The sequence below is a fragment of the Eschrichtius robustus genome, chromosome 6, assembly GCF_028021215.1.
Source record: "Eschrichtius robustus isolate mEscRob2 chromosome 6, mEscRob2.pri, whole genome shotgun sequence".
Taxonomy (NCBI): domain Eukaryota; kingdom Metazoa; phylum Chordata; class Mammalia; order Artiodactyla; family Eschrichtiidae; genus Eschrichtius; species Eschrichtius robustus.
In genome coordinates, this window is record NC_090829.1 from 75,892,324 (window position 1) to 75,907,743 (window position 15,420).

General features: G+C 51.0%; 1 protein-coding gene across 3 annotated transcripts in view; it reads left to right on the forward strand.

The window, feature by feature from the left end:
• Positions 1–15,420, forward strand: part of SLC12A8 (solute carrier family 12 member 8) — a 132,457-nt gene that overhangs the window by 66,948 nt on the left and 50,089 nt on the right. For all 3 annotated transcript variants that reach the window (XM_068546581.1, XM_068546580.1, XM_068546582.1), the window contains one exon: positions 10,868–10,981. In XM_068546581.1, the coding sequence (XP_068402682.1) occupies positions 10,868–10,981 (114 nt within the window). The remainder of the gene's footprint in view (positions 1–10,867; positions 10,982–15,420) is intronic.

The following is a 15,420-nucleotide window of genomic DNA, read 5'->3' on the forward strand; positions in this document are numbered from 1 at the left end:
AGATAGACAATCTCAGGCCCGGCTGGGCTGGGCTGGGCTGGGCTGGACTGGGCTGGGCTGGGCTGGGCTGGGCTTCGTGGAGCTGGGCCGGGTTCCGTGACCTGAGGAGCCTGTGGATGCTGGCTGGAGGGGAGAGTGGAGCTTGCCACGGGTGCCTTTGGCAGGAGAGTGCTGCCTCCTGGGGGCCGGCAGGAGATGAAGCCCCGAGTCATAAACTCCAGGGCCCAGACGAGGTCAGTGCGGGAGGTTTCCGGGCTTGCGGCAGAAGGGGCCCCAAGCCTGCGCACCATCTAATTTATTTGTCCCTCCAGTCCCAGACTTAATGCTTACTGGGAGCCGGGCCACGCAAATTCATCGTCAGGGATGTGTCCTGAAGAAATAGAGAGCCCTCTGCCACAGGCTGCCCAGCCCAAGCGCACGGACACCCAGAGCCCAGGCCGGCTCCAGGCAGCGGGGCAGCCCCTAGAATACCTTCCTGGGGATTGCATTTGCCAGTGAATTTCTGGGCCCCATAGAGAGTTGACAAGTGGCTGTAACTGTTGGCCCAATTTGAAAGATTGCATCATACCACAGTTGTCAGAGCCATGGCTTTGGACTCAGACCCCTGTGTTCAAATTCCAGCTCAGCTGTAACTCATTGCATGGACTTGGTCAACTTTCTGACTGCTCTCCTCAGTTCTGAAAAGCAGGTAATCCTACTTTACTGGGTTGTCAGAGCATAAAATAGTATATGTAAGAGGCCCAGAGTCATAGCTGGTACGAAGTGGGTGCTTAATAAATAATTATTATGATTATCATTGTGTATCCTGGAAGAATAGGTCTCTGGAGTCCCCTGGGTTATACTCCAAGGCAATGCTTCTCAAACTTCAAGATCTGGGGATCTTGTAAGGATGAAGGTTTCAGTTCCACGGGTGGGGGGTGGGGGCTGGGGGAGGGGAGAGCTGAGGTTCTGCGGGTCTGACAAGCTCTCAGGTGGTGCTGATGCTGACGCTGCTGGCCCAAGACCAGGTAGGGCCCCAGCATCCAAGTTCCCTAGAGGAGCGGCCCGGCCTGCTTTCTCTTTGCACTTGCCCAGGGCAGCCCAGGGTAAAGGCACACTCATTCCAGGCCAGCTCTTATTAAGCAGGACTGGTGTTAAACACTGCTCCCAGGCCTGGGGTTCCAGTGACCAGGAAAGCGGGAACGTGTCAAAAACAAGACTGGGACAACCGTGCCCTTGACTTTGCTGAGGTTTTCCGTGGGATCTGGGCACGGTTGATATCGAGAAACCACAGTCTGTGCTTCTGGACAGCTCTGCCTTAAAGGCCCACACCCCAACCTGTGACCCCTGAATAAAATCCTGTAAGTTCTAGAAGTCAACAAAGGGAGTTGTGATTTCCGCCTGAACTCCTGAGAACATGGTGCTTTCTGCCCAGTTCCATCAGGGAGGAGTCGCGTGTGGTCAGATGGCTCGCTGGGGGTGCCCACTCACCTTGCAGCGGCCAAGAGCTGAAGCGTCCGTCATCTGAGGAGGCAGCTTGCTTTGGCGGGGGAATCGGAGGCTGAGACTAGGACTAGTCTGTACCTGTGGCTTTGTTCCTCCCTCTCTGATCGGCCTTGGCCAGGAAGCTCCCTTTATCCTCTATTCCACATCTGCTAGCCAGAGAGGAGCCCAGGCCAGAAACAAGGATGCTGGAGGTGGTCCCTGCAGGGGGTACTATGGAAAGAAACGGCTTGTGTTTGTTTCTTTTTTTAATGGCAAAATATGTATAACATTAAAAAAAAAAATCTTAAAGTGTGCAATTAAGTGGCATTAACTTCATTCACCATGTTGTACAACCATCATAACTGTCTGCTTCTAAAACATTTTCATCACCCCAAACAAAAACTGTGTCTATGGACCAATAACTCCCCATTCCTCCCCTTAGGCCCTGATAACCTCTGTTCTGTTTTCTGTCTCTGTGAATATGCCTATTTCAGATATTTCATATGAATGGATCTCACAGTATTTGTCCTTTTCTGTTTTTTTCACTTAGCATGTTTTCGAGATTCATCTGTGTCGTAGCAAGTGTCAATACTTCGTTCCTTTCAATGGCTGAATAGTACTCTATGTATGGCTAGACCACATGCTGTTTGTCCACTCATCTGTTGATAGACACTTGAGTTGTTTCCATTATTTATTAATAAAGTATTAAATTTTTTGCTTACCTCCTGGGTCTAGGCAATGGAGACACACCAAGAAATAAGACAGTACGGTTCCTATCCTGACCTGGCAGGTAGCAGGCAGTGACAACAGAGACCTGAGTGCCATTGCAGGGCACACATTGGAGGTGGCTCGGCCACACTGGGTTCTGGTCTTGCCTGACCAGCTGCTGACTGTGTGGCACGGGCTTCTCCTTTTTCGGGCCTCAGCCTTCCCATGTGTAAAATGGACTTGAGACAAAAGACCCCGGTGGCATGATCATTCTATAGTCCTGTGATACTGAATCTTCTGCCATGGGATTCTAAGAGAGCATCTGCTGCGTTTCTTTCTTGGGTAGGGCTTGGTTGGGGTTCGGGAGAACTGCCCTTGGCTGCAGAGCTGGGGCGTGTGGAGTCTGAATACTTCCAGCACGGTGCTGGACAGGAGGGGGGGCCCTGCTTGCATAACCACGTCGATGCTGACTGCCCCCTGCAGGGAGCCCCTTGTCCTCCCACCCCCTTCTCAGCTGCCTGCCTGGAGACGGTGTCCAGGCAACAGTGGGGCTGAGGCGTGACTCCCAGGTCGGAACTCTGGACCCCCATGGAGGCCGGAGCTGTGGGGCGGGCAGCCGACGTGGGGGGACCCCCAGTTGGGTTAGATTTGGGGGGTGTAGGGGTGTGTGTGGGGTTTAAGTAGGATGGGAGTTGGGATGCCAGAGTCAGGGACGGCCAGAAGGAGTAAATGGTGGCTGGGAGGAACCCACAGCCTGGGTGGAGACTTCCTGTCAAAACAGCCACTTATCCTGGCGGGAGAGTGCATTCCTTTCCCCCAGGAGATAAGAAAGCCAGATTTTTTTCCTTTCTCAGGGCTCCTTTGAGCTGAGAGCAGTGTTGGGCAGCCCACTGGGGGCTCCGAGGGCAGGGGGCTGGGGGCTCTGCAGTCCCTTCCGTCTGGCCCTGGCCTGACCAGCTGGGCTCCTGGCTCCCCTCCCAGACTCCCTGCAGCCTTGCGTGAGCACCGACCCCGGCGGCAGGAGCAGCCAAGGGTTGAATCCAGTCTCCTCTCTGTGCTTCAGCTTCCTTACCTAAAAAATGCACTACTTCATGGGGTGGTTGTGAGCAAATATATATAATGCACTTGGAACGGTGCCTGGCACAAACCCTTGCTCAGCATTTGTGGCAATCCAGGTTATTATCCTGAGATACCTCTTTGTTTCTTGGGTAGGTGAACTGCGAGTTCCTTAATGTTCTGGGGCATTTGGCAGTCCTTTGCTCGGTCAGCCTCCCCAGGTGAAAAATCTCAACTCATCTCAACTTGCTGACCCCAAGGCCATTATAAAAAAAGTTTTGTTAAGCATTTAAAATAGAGACCATGTCAGAGGATGGAACAATTTCTTGGATGTTAGAAATCCTCCCTTTCACAAGTGAGAAATCCTTTTCTCAGAAGGAACTCCAGGACTGCCTGTCCTAGATTGTAGGGGTTGGCAGGAGCTTCTCTTCTTACTGGAAACTTTCAGCCATCCCCTCCCAAGGGGGCTGCCCTGACATCCCCCCAACCCAGGCCCTTCATCCCCTGGGTTACCCAGCCCTGGGGGCTTTTCTGGCTGTTCCCACCATCCAGTTGTCCCGGAGGGTGGAGGCCTTCCCCGGGGGCCTCTGGACAGGCCCAACCCCACTTCAGACTTCCCTTCTGGCCACTGCTAGAATGCCCGGCCTTCCCTCTGTGTATTTTCTCTCTGGGTGGGGGCCTGGGAGCTGGAAACCCTGCTCACATCCTCTCTCCACCCTCTCTTTGGAGGACCAAACTCACTAGGGCTGAAGCCAGAGAGGGGGTTGTGGTCTGGAGAAGGCTCCCAGCTCACTGCCCAGAAGTCCTGCAGGGAAGGAAATCCGAGCTGAGGGCGGGGGCCTTGGGGGCCTCTTCTGAACCTATCATTATTGCCCCTTCCATCCCTTTCCATTGACAGTCCAAGTCAATACAGCCTGATCCAGTTCAATTTCAGAATATTTCTGTGGAGCACCTGTAGTGGACCAGGATGGTTACGACCCAGTTCAATGGGAGAATCCAGCAAATGGGGACTTGGTGTTTTGCGGACTCCAAATGGGACTCTAAGCTGGGGTTACTTTCCCACTTTCAGTTCTCATGCCTTTTGAGTAGCTGGCTTCTATCAGTTCCCTCCGTTGTTAAAATGGACCAATGAATTAGACCAGGAAGCTTTCAGTATCTGCACTAACGGAGGGCACGCCTGACTGTAATAATGTAAGACCTAGTGGCAGGACTTGTAATTCATAATTGCTTTGTTTCATTAACAGATGAAAAATGTGACAGTGACCTTGTCTCACAGTCTGGAGCACACATTGTATCCACAGCCACAGAGAAAGGGAAGGGGTAGCAGGGAGGTAGGGGGCAGCACTGACAAGCTTTGGAAGCTAGTTTGGGATTTTACATCTGCCACTGGAAATCAATGGTGTATTTGGACGATGTGCCCTGAGTCTTGAGAATGGGCTTCTGGCTGGCAGCTTTCAGAATTAGAAGGGTTCTGAAAAACGATTTAATACCTGCTACTGGGAGCGTGATCTACATCACCTGGGTGCCCATTTAGATTGCAGAATCTCGGGCCCATCCCAGATGGACAGTCAGAATTTGCAGCGAGTCCGTGGCAGCACCGGGGCGTGAACCCAGGTGTTGTGAGTCTTGGTCCTGTCACCGTTCTCCCCTTCCTCCCAGAGATCTTCAGGGCCTCGTGCTCCACCCCAAGGAAGAGGAGAATAACCTGGGCTTCTCCTGAATCGATGCTCTCTGAGCTCAGGTTTGGGCACATCCTTCTTATGACTGAGGCTGCCTCACCCATTGCAGCTCCCAGACCTAACAGCAAAGCCCAGGGGAGGAAAACTCCACGGACCAGCCCAGGCCGCCGGGGTTTGCCGGGCCTAACTGCCCATCTGTGTGCACCTCAGACCGTCTGGGGTTGGGCCGTGTCTGAGTAAGCATGGGGACGGCGTGGGCAGGAGCTCTGTGAGGGCCTTGGTGACAGGATGCGGCCCGGACACGCCTTTCTTTCCTTGTCACTGACCTCTCTATGTCAGGCCATTTCAGATTTGTTGTCCCTCCCCCAAACTGCGGGTCTCCGTCCCTGTGAGGCAGGGTCCTGGAGCAGCCAAGGCAGTGCCAGGTGCTGGGCATACCATCCCGGGTCCCAGGCGGGCTCCGCTGCGCAGGAGACCCTCCGGAGGGGCCTTGTGTCCAGGGCGAGGCTTGGCCCTCACAAAAGGCGCCCAATCCGCGTTTCCCTTGCTGCACACCCTACTGTACTTCCTGCTCCTCTGGGGACCCTCCTCCGGCTGGCTCCGCTGGACTGCTCTTGCCCTCCCCACCCCCAGGCGTTGTTTTGGTGTGTGTGTCCCTTCCCAGAACCTCGGCCTCTCCTTTCCTTTTCCTTGCAGGGCTGCTCTTCCTGTGATCTCCCGGGGTCTGGGCGGCGTGCCCCTCCCTGCCTTCCTCTCTCGCGGGCCCTTCCTCTGCTCTTTCTATTCCTGGTTGGACCAGCCTCTCCCATTGTCGTTCCCAGGAAAGGGCTGTCTCGCTGGGCGAGGGGTGGGGGGACCCGAGCCGAGAAGAAAGCCGGGCCAGAAGCCCCCGCCTCGCCGGACCCGCGGCTCATGGAGGGGTGGCAGGGCCCACGGTGCCAGCGTCATTTTTAGCAGTCTCACTTTCTAAGTTAGTCAGCGGCCACAATCCGACACCCACATGTGGGGGCTGATGACTTCCTGCTGCCTCTTCTAATTTCAGCAGACCGACCCCAGAGGCGGGGCAGCACGGGTGGGAAGCCACAGGTGCCACACGGAGCTTCCCAGAAGCCACCTTGCCAGAGGGCGCGGGGCCCGGCCCCGAGGGAGCTGTGCTCTGTAGCAACTTGTGACCCGGGCTGGCCCCTTTGGCCCAGGCATGGTAGGTGGGATCCCATGGTATCCCTTGGGCACAGACCCCCTGGACCCTGCAGAACCACAGGCACCCTGGTGGCATCCCAAGAAGCCATGTTACCCGAATGCTGAGGAGGAAGGCCACGCCTTCAAGTATCTTCCCTCTGCCTGTTCTTGCCTGGTTTTTGTTGTGATTCGTTTTCTCTTTCCTCACTCTGTTCTGTCTTTGTTCTTCCTAAAAGCTCATAGCTCACATGGGACCAAAGTATTTTTTTCTGTGGGTACAGAAACAGATGTTCAGGTCAAATCCAGATACAGTCATGTGCAGCAGCTGCAGGCACTGGGCATTCCAGGCCTCTCAGAGTCGGGAGACATCAGCTGAGAGCATCCCGGCCCCTCATGTTACCAGCAGAGTAGCTGAAAGGCCCACAGAGGCAGACACATGCTCTAGAAATCTCTGGGGAAACAACTCAGGATGAATTCCAGGGAGACGGCATGGTCGATGGAAAATTGACTTCAGACAGACCTGGGGTCGAGGGTGGGCTCTGCTTCTTCCCAGCTGTGCACACACCCCCTCAGTGTGGCATTCCATAGGGAGACACCCTGTCGACCCCCCACAGGTGGAGAAGGGGAGATGCCATGATCTCTGGCGGCGTTTTGCGGGGTTGAAGGAAACCTGGGCTGTATGCGTGTCTCTGTGAGGGAGGGTGGTGCTAGGGACCTGGAGACTGGCCTTCTGGGGGAGAGGCAAGGGCTGTGATACAGGCAGGTCTGCTGTGTGACCTTGGACAAGATTCTTCACCTTCGTGAGCTTGGTTTTCTCACCTTTGATCTTGCAGGGTGGTTGTGAGGATCGAGGATGATGTAAATTAATTGGCGCCCAGTGACCGGCAGGTAGGAGGTGCTCAGTAAACGGCCACTGGCGATTATGTTCAGAAGAAAATTGCCCGGGATGTCCCTGGGGGACCTGCACTGTCCCCATGCACACAGAGACTCCTCGTTGCTTGGCACCGACTGCAGCAGGAAACGTTGACCTCTGTTCACCCCGAGGCAGGGCGTGGTGTCGCTCAGGGCTTGGGACAGCGTAGGTGCCTGCAGGGCCTGCCAGAAGTCTCAGGTACAGAGGCAGCCCCTGGAGTAGAGGTCCCGAACCTCAGGGTCCATTCCCCCATAGAGGCTTCAGGGAACCCCCAAATGGTATGCAAAATGGGCATTCATCAGATTCTCAAACAGGGCCATGACTAGAAGAATTAGGGACCTTTGTTCAGCAAATCAGACAGCAAGACCCACTGTGAGAAGCCACGGCAGGTGGTGTCTGCTCTGCCCTGCAACGCTGGGCATGGCCAGCTGACCTCGCCCCATGCCTCAAGTACAAGCCAGCCAGAGACATCAGTGCCTGACCTGGACACCCGCTCTGCATAAGCTTGAGATCCAGCTGGACCACTGGTTAAGGGTCTGGGCGAGAGACTGGAGACCCGGGAGTCAGGGCGAAGGCCAGTGGGCCAAACCTCTGGCGGGGCTGGATCAGGACTGGGGAGCCTGACGCGAGGTGGGGTGTCGGGTGGGTGGAAGTCATAACGGCCCGGGAAGGTAGGGGCAGAGGGAATGAGGTAGGTCCACCATGTGAGCCTAGGGCTCCTTCTCATCCACTGGAATGTGGCACACGTGAAGGGTGGGCCCTAGGGTCCTCCGCTGCTGGAGTGGGCTTGGTCAGAAAGGTCAGAAAGTCCTTAAGGTCAGAAAGTAAAATGATCTCTCTAGGCCTTGAATTCCAGTTTGAAGAAAATCACTGCAGGCTCTTAACCTCAGAGCCTATTCAGAGACCTCAGGCTGTGGGCTGTAGGTGTGCCCTCTCTCTCTTTTGCTCAATTTCTTTTTCTTTCTTTATTTGCCCCTAATTTTACTTGCCCTTATGTTTTGCTCATAAGCCACTTAAATCATTTTGAAAAGCAGGGAGAGGATAAATGGAAAGAAAAAAAAAGAAATGAATTTGTTTATAGAAAAGCTATCTGGAGAAAGTAGGCTTTCAGTTGTGGGATGTTTTGTTTGTTTTTCTAAAAGATTTTAATTTTTGATAAGTTGATTATGCTCATTAAAGACAGGTGGAAAATTTATAAACATAAAAAAAAAAAAGAAAAAGAAGTCCATAATTGCATTATACGAACAACCACAATTAGTATTTTGGTATGCTTCCTTTTCCTACATATATACGTTAAAACTTTTTTTTGTATTCATCCTATAAATGGTATCCAGTTTTCTTACTTAACATATATCATATATAACATGGAGAGTTTTCTTTGGCACTAAAAAGTCTTTCTTTAAATGTTTTAAATTTATTTTATTTATTTATCTTGGTTGTGCTGGGTCTTAGTTGCAGCAGGCGGGCTCCTTAGTTGCGGCATGCGAACTCTTAGCTGCAGCATGCATGTGGGATCTAGTTCCCTGACCAGGGATCGAACCCACGTCTCCTGCCTTGGAGAGGCGGATTCTTAACCACTGTGCCACCAGGGAAGTCCCCAAAAAGTCTTTTTAAGCATTTGAAATACCTCAGGCTTTCAGAGTTAGACATTTAGACCCCCCACTGTGCCATTTACACTATTATAAATAATTCATTGACAAACATCTTTGTCCATAAAGTTCTTTTCAAAGTTACGGTTATTTCCTTGAGAACAGCTCAGAACTGGACTTGAGGGGAGAGGGCTGGGGCCAGCGGCAGTTGTCAGCGTGAGCGTGTGCTTGCGAACGTGTGAGGGCTGCCCTTGCGGTGGGCCTGCAGAGAATGGACCCCACCCCCGTCCCCGAGTGAGCCCAGTGACTCATTCCCTCACTCTGTGGATCTTGGTGGTGGTATGGAGGGAGAGAGAAAGCTTTCCAGTGACTCATCTATGGCGCCTGCAATCCCTCTGACCCTTCAGGCTGACCGGGGGCCAAGCCCTTCAGGCCTGGTGACCAAATACCCGCCCATGTCAGGGCGGCCTCGGGACGGCGGAGATCAGTGGAGCCTGATGGAGTGTTTGTGTCCCGCATGGCCGGCCTGCCTAGCACGCAGCCCTGCGCTCAAACGTGCTCAGGCCTGTGCGTCATCCAGCTTGGCCGAGCTCCCTTCCGAGGCAGCCTGGGCTGGTTTTCTCCTCAGAAAGTCTAGTCAGCAGGGTCAGCCAGCGGATAAACTAAAGTTAACTTAGCTATTATTGCTGTTTTGTTAATGAGGGGAGGACCGGCTGTGAAGATGCCAAACCATTCGGAAATGTTGCACAGTCCTTGGGATTTAAGGTTCAGGAGAAAGAGCGCAGTCGACAATGATCTTAAGTCCTGACTGGACTCCCCAGGGTCCCTTGTACTTCACTGAGCTTTCATTTTACTATTTTTTTTTTTTTTGAAAAATACTTTTCCTATGAAGATATGAATCTTGGAAGCTGTGAGTAGTGCTGGCGCTATCATTGGAGTCATCAGCGAGACGGCGCTCTTCTATGGAAGGAAGCTCAGGGTGAAGTTAAGCCCCGAGGGCGGTGGAGGACAGGCTGGCAGGAGATGGTCACCGCAGCCCTGGGGGTCAGCTACGGCGTGGCGTGACTGACGGCTGAGAACTCATCCTACGTAGCTGTGGGGTTGGAGGGAAAAGGAGCAGGACCCAGTTCTCTTGGACTGGAGTTCACAGGAACAAACCAACTCATTCTCCAAAGGCAGAGGCTGGATACCCTGGGTGTCCCTGAGCCCAAGGACACTTGACTTGTATCTTAAAATTCCACAGCCCACTAACATATCCACAGGTGCTGTTCAAGGTGACCTCCTTTGACAAAAAAGCAAAGTGTCTGTAGGACTGAAACCTCTTGAAAACTTTCATTTAAGGCAATGTAAAAAATGTTTAACATGCTTTGAAAAAATCATATCTGAGATGTTCCTGCTGTAAAGTAGTCTGTGAACCAGTCAGACTGAAAGCACAGCATCAGAAGATCCAAGAGCAAGATTCTTTCGGTGTGATCCATACTGGCACCCTGTGTGCTGTGTGGCAGGCACAGTGGTTGACCCTGGGGGACAGAAGTGTTTAAGACCGGATCTCTAGCCCCAAGGAGTCTGGTTGGGGAAAGACCTAATGTGGCTAGTCATGGAGGGCACTTAGGAGAAGGATTCTGATCAGGGAGTTCATGTAAAGCCCAGAGGAAGCAGAGTTTGAGTTGGGCTTGAAGAGTGAGTACCATATTGATGCTCAGAGATATGGGGGAAGGGTCTGGAAGCAGGGGACACAGGGCTGGGTATTAGTGGCGTTCTTGGGCAGAGTCATCTGTGTCACTGTTGGGGAGAGGAGAAGGCAAAGGACGAATAGGAAATGGTGGGCTGTTGCCAGGCTGTGGAGGGCTTTCACACTTATCTTAAGGAGCTTGGACTTTTATTCTGTACCTAATGGGGATCCGTGGGAAGGTTTTTGAGCAGGGAGGTAACTTAATTTTTTAAATCAGAAGCAAACACTTCAATACATACTCATTGAAAGATTTCAGCTGTACTATAAGCAGAACAATAAAAATGCTACCCTTCCTAGAGGTAGCTACTGTTCTTCTTCATGTCATTTTATTTACCTATATCCGTAGATACAGATACATAAAAATCAAGCCCTAGAAGTGGGAAGGAAGATGGTTCTGTCATCTTCTGTTTTCTCTCCCTGCTCCCCGCCCCCAATCACACCTACCTTTTGCTATTTAAAGTTACATAAGTGAGGACTGTAATCTAGGGAAGCCTGTGCTATATATCTTGTCACCTGGCTCATTTTGCTTTCCTTTGTTTTATTTCAGAACATGGTTTTATTGGATATTCACCAGAACTGCTGCGGAACAACACTCTGCCAGATTACAGCCCCGGCGAGTCCTTTTTCACTGTCTTCGGGGTGTTCTTCCCAGCAGCTACAGGTATTGGCGTTGGCATTCTTCTTCACTCTCACATTAGGGGTATAAGTAAATGCTTGGTTCCCAAAACTCAGTATCATAATTGACCTGCATGTGCTCTTAGGATATATATATCTGACTTTATCGATGACTTTAGCTTTAACTAAAAATCTGTTATTTTAACAGAGAGTTTACTTGTTCATAATTCCTGAAAGCCCCCAACACGATTTAATCCTCCTTACCCCTTATGCTCATATGTTGACACCTCTTGGCCAAGTTAATAGAGAGGATGTATTTCTCTTAGGGCTGAACAGGATGGATTCCTCAACAGGACAAGCTGCTCTTTCCACCTTGGAATGAGTGCAGGCTTGGTCTAGAAACTCCCCTTCCCCTAACCCAACCCATGTGCCTTCTCCCAGGGGGGCAGAGAAATGCTATTGTCCTCTTATCACACTGGGTGTGGGTGAAACCAGGATCCCCATGGGCAATGACTGAGTCTCCTTCCCCTCCTTTTCCTGCTTTCCTGCTCTACAGTGGCTGCAGGAGTCTTCCACAGTGGAGGTCCCTGTAGACGTCTTGTCTTCTGCTCAGGGCCCCAGCCTAGAAGGCAGTAAGCTAACATGTTTACCAAATGCTCCATAAGAAATAACCCTTTGTGAGGGACTGGGTTTGTTCCCAGGACACAGACTGAGCAAAACATTTCATTCTCGATCAAGGCAGTGTCGATGCTCTGGAGTGTGGCTGATTTTGTCTCCTTTTTCTCCTCCCTCTGCCTTCCTCCATAGAGAAAGGAGGAAAAGCTACTAGATTGCTGAAAATTTTAAAAACTGTCCGTATCGAATGTGGGCAAGGATTCAGAGAAACTGGAACTCGCATACACTGCTGATGGGAATGTAAAATGGCACAACCATTTTGGAAGATGGTTTGACAGTTTCTTAAAAACCAAACATATACCATTCCACTTCTAGTTATCTCCTACCGAGGAACAAAAACGTGTATCCATATAAAGACTTGTATATGCAAGTTCAAAGCAACTTAATTTGTAATAGTCCCAAACTGGAAACGACTCAAATATTCATCAGCAGGTGAATGGAGAGACAAGTTATGGTATCACCGTGCAATATAAAACTACTCAGCAATTAGAAAAAATGAACTATTGATAACCTGTGACCACATAGATGAATCTCAAAATAATTATGCTGTGTGAAGTCAGACAAAAACGAGTACCTTTTTAAAAAGGTTAAAAGTATATAAAAATCCATTTATATAAAATTCTAGAAAATGCAAACTATAGTAACAGAAAGCAGGTCAGTGAATGTCTGGGAATGGGGGTGAGAGGAGCAGGAGGGAGGGCAAGCAGATTTCGGGGGATGAAAAAATGTGTTTCTGACCGTGGTGATGATCTCACAGATGTGTTCATGTCAAACTTTTCAGATTGTTACACTTTAAACGTGCAGCTTATTGTACATTAGTTATACCTCAGTAAAACTGTTAAAATGAAAAAAAAAGATTAATGACTTTAATCACCTTTAACAACTTCCTGAACCCCGCTTCTCCCTCTAGCAGCGGCCCCTTTCTGCCCTCAGCACAGCCACCCACAAGTCTTTGCCCTCCCGACTCCGTTTTCCTGCCTCCTGCTCGTCCACTCTCTCCTTTTGCAATTCCAGGCCTGTCTCTCCAGTGAAATGATTCTTTCCAAAGTCATCAGTGGCTTCTACGTCACTCAGTTCAGTGGGCATTTGCAGTCTCTCAGTGTGTTTGACCTCTCGGCTGCGTCCCACTTTCTCCTTCTTTTCTCGTGCCTTCTTCTCCTCGTCTCTCTCCCGCCTCTCTGACCTGCTTTCTAGGGGCATCCTCTTCTGCCTGCCCATTAAATGTTGGTTTTCGTCAGCCCGTGCCTAGGCCCCCTCTCTTCTTTCTCTACTCTTTCCCTTGGGATCGCATCCGTGTCCATTTTTCACCCAAAGCTGACGACTCCCAGATTTACACCCCCAGCCCAGACTTCTCTAAGCTTCACGTCATATATTCAAGTGCCTACGTGACATCTTCTGTTGGTATCTCAAACCCAGCATGTTCAGAACCCAACCCATCCCACCTACCCCCCAAGTGGTTCTTCTCTACTCCTGAGCTCAGGAATGGCACCTGCATCCCCCCAGTTGCTCAAGCTGGTAATGGGGGTTACTCCTGACTCCTTCTTCTTCCTTACCAGTACCCTCCAAGTTCTGTCAGTTTTACCTCCTAAACTTACCTGCCTTTACCTCCTGCTTCTCTCCATCTCTACCACCTGACCACACTGGTCCAAGCTTCATCCCTTACCTGGTTGATTGCAGTGGCTCTGACCTGTCCCCTCTTGAGGCTTGGTCACAGGTATGAGGCTGGAGCTAGGCCTTGGTAGTGGCAGGTAGAATCCTGTTCTACAAATCCAGGTGTGCCAGAAATAGTGCATTTCTTTCACCTTAATGAAATGGAAAGAGAGTCAGTTTCTGACTCTTAAGCCTTCATTCTGCCAGGATGACAAAACTGATGTCAGTCATTCATCATGCCTCCGCCTTGCCCTGTCATTCTGTTTCAGGATCTCAGGGTCTTACCAAGTACCAAGGCATGTTAGGGGGCTCTGGCTATTCATCATCTGTGCAAAGAGCCAGGCCCTCCTATTGTCCTGCCTGCAGATCCCTTCGGGTTTATGCTCTCTGCTGCTTCTGAGCCACTTTTGGGAATTGGAAATCTGCTGAGCCTGGGAACCCTATGCTTAGAGTCTGTGTACTTCTCAGACCCTCCTTTCTGTGGTCTTGCTGGATCCCCACCAGTGCTGCCAGGGAGTAGGCCCCAGGTCCCCGTTGTTCCAGATCTCGTGGGCCTTTCTCTTCCTGCCCCAGCTCGAGAGGCAGTCTTCTGTTCTAATACGGACGGGGGACAGTGCTGTCCGGGGCCGGCTTCGTGGGCATGGATTTATGCATTCACACTGGGCCCCAGGCTTGGAAGGGCCACACACTTGGTTTAATGCTTTGCTGTTGCTAAAATTCTTAATAGTTTTTGAACAACGTACCCTACATTTTTATTTGTGCTGGGCCCTGCAAACTATGTAGCAAATTGGTTTTGTCCCCGCAGGCTCTCCCCAGTCTTTCTGCAGCTTCTTTTCTGCTTCCTCAATCCTCGGAAATCTCCTAAGGGCTCAGGCCTTTGAGAAACAGAACCCAAAACAGTGTGCAGGCAAATTCTACTTCTCCCCTGCTGCATATTTCCTCCAAGGCAATAAAATAAAGGTCAGGTTCCTTTTGAATGGACAAAAAAGGAAAGGGGAAAATCAAAAAGAGGAAAAATTTTAAAAGTTAACATCTGAAAATATCTTCTGGCCCCTCCCACTCCCCACCCCCCTACCCCGATCTTCGTCCCCCTCCCGCTTCCCACCTGAGTGTTTGTTTCCTTAGGCCTGGCAGTGAGTCCTGATGCCAAGTCAAAAGCCCATGCTTGCAGGCGCCAGGTTAGCAGTTCCACCTGAGGCAGGGCTGTGGGCCTTCGAGGCAGGCAGGACCACCAGGAGGCTGCCTCAGGCATGTGACCCTGCCGGCCCCGCTCCGTGCTGCTCCCTTGGCTTCCCTCCTTTGCCTCTCCGGGCCCTGCATCTTGTCAGAGAGGGGATGCCTGGTGTGAGAGAGGGGCAGGGGTGGCTAGCCTCCCCTCTGGTACTTCTCCCTCCGTTAAGGAATTAGCAGTGGCTCGAGGTTGGAAGATGCCACCCAGGAGCCCAGAATTTGAGCTGGACTAACATTTGAGATCAGCTAGTCCAGTGACTCGCAACTTTTCGTCTTTGAATCCATATTCATTTTTGATAATCACTAAAACCCTCACTACCCTGGAAATTCTGATGTGCCTCGCTGGATCAGAGAGGGGTATCTTGGTCCTTTGTTCGAGAAAGATTGCTACCTAAGAATATTAGCCAAGCTTCTTTATTTTCTGTGGTTTAAATTACGAAAATATTGTTTTGTAATATTCCAAATATAAAATTATAATATTGAATGAACAAACTGTCTACACAGGTCTCTTTTACCCCAGCCCTCTTAGGGCATGTGCTTTACTGTCCCTCCCATCCCCCCTGGCCCAACCAGGTTGAGAATCACTGAGCTGATCCTTTGTTTGACCAACTGGGAAAGGAGGAGCACAGAGGAGTTTATGAAGGATTGAGGAAGGTCACCCAGCTTTAGTGACCAGAGTTGGGTCACCATCCCTCTGTGGAGGGTTGCCTTTCCTGGCTCTCTCTCTTTTGCAGGGGCCCCAGTGTAAACACAGTAGACAGGACAGGCAATTTGTATCACTTGGCTTTCCCCTGGCAGATGTTCCATTAAGCTATGAAAAGCATGGATGATTGGCAGTTTCCATGGTGATGGATTTGCCAAGGCTTAGCTCTGAGTGAGTCATGACTGGGGCTCCCTCCAACGCCATCCTTTTCTGGAACAAGAGAACCT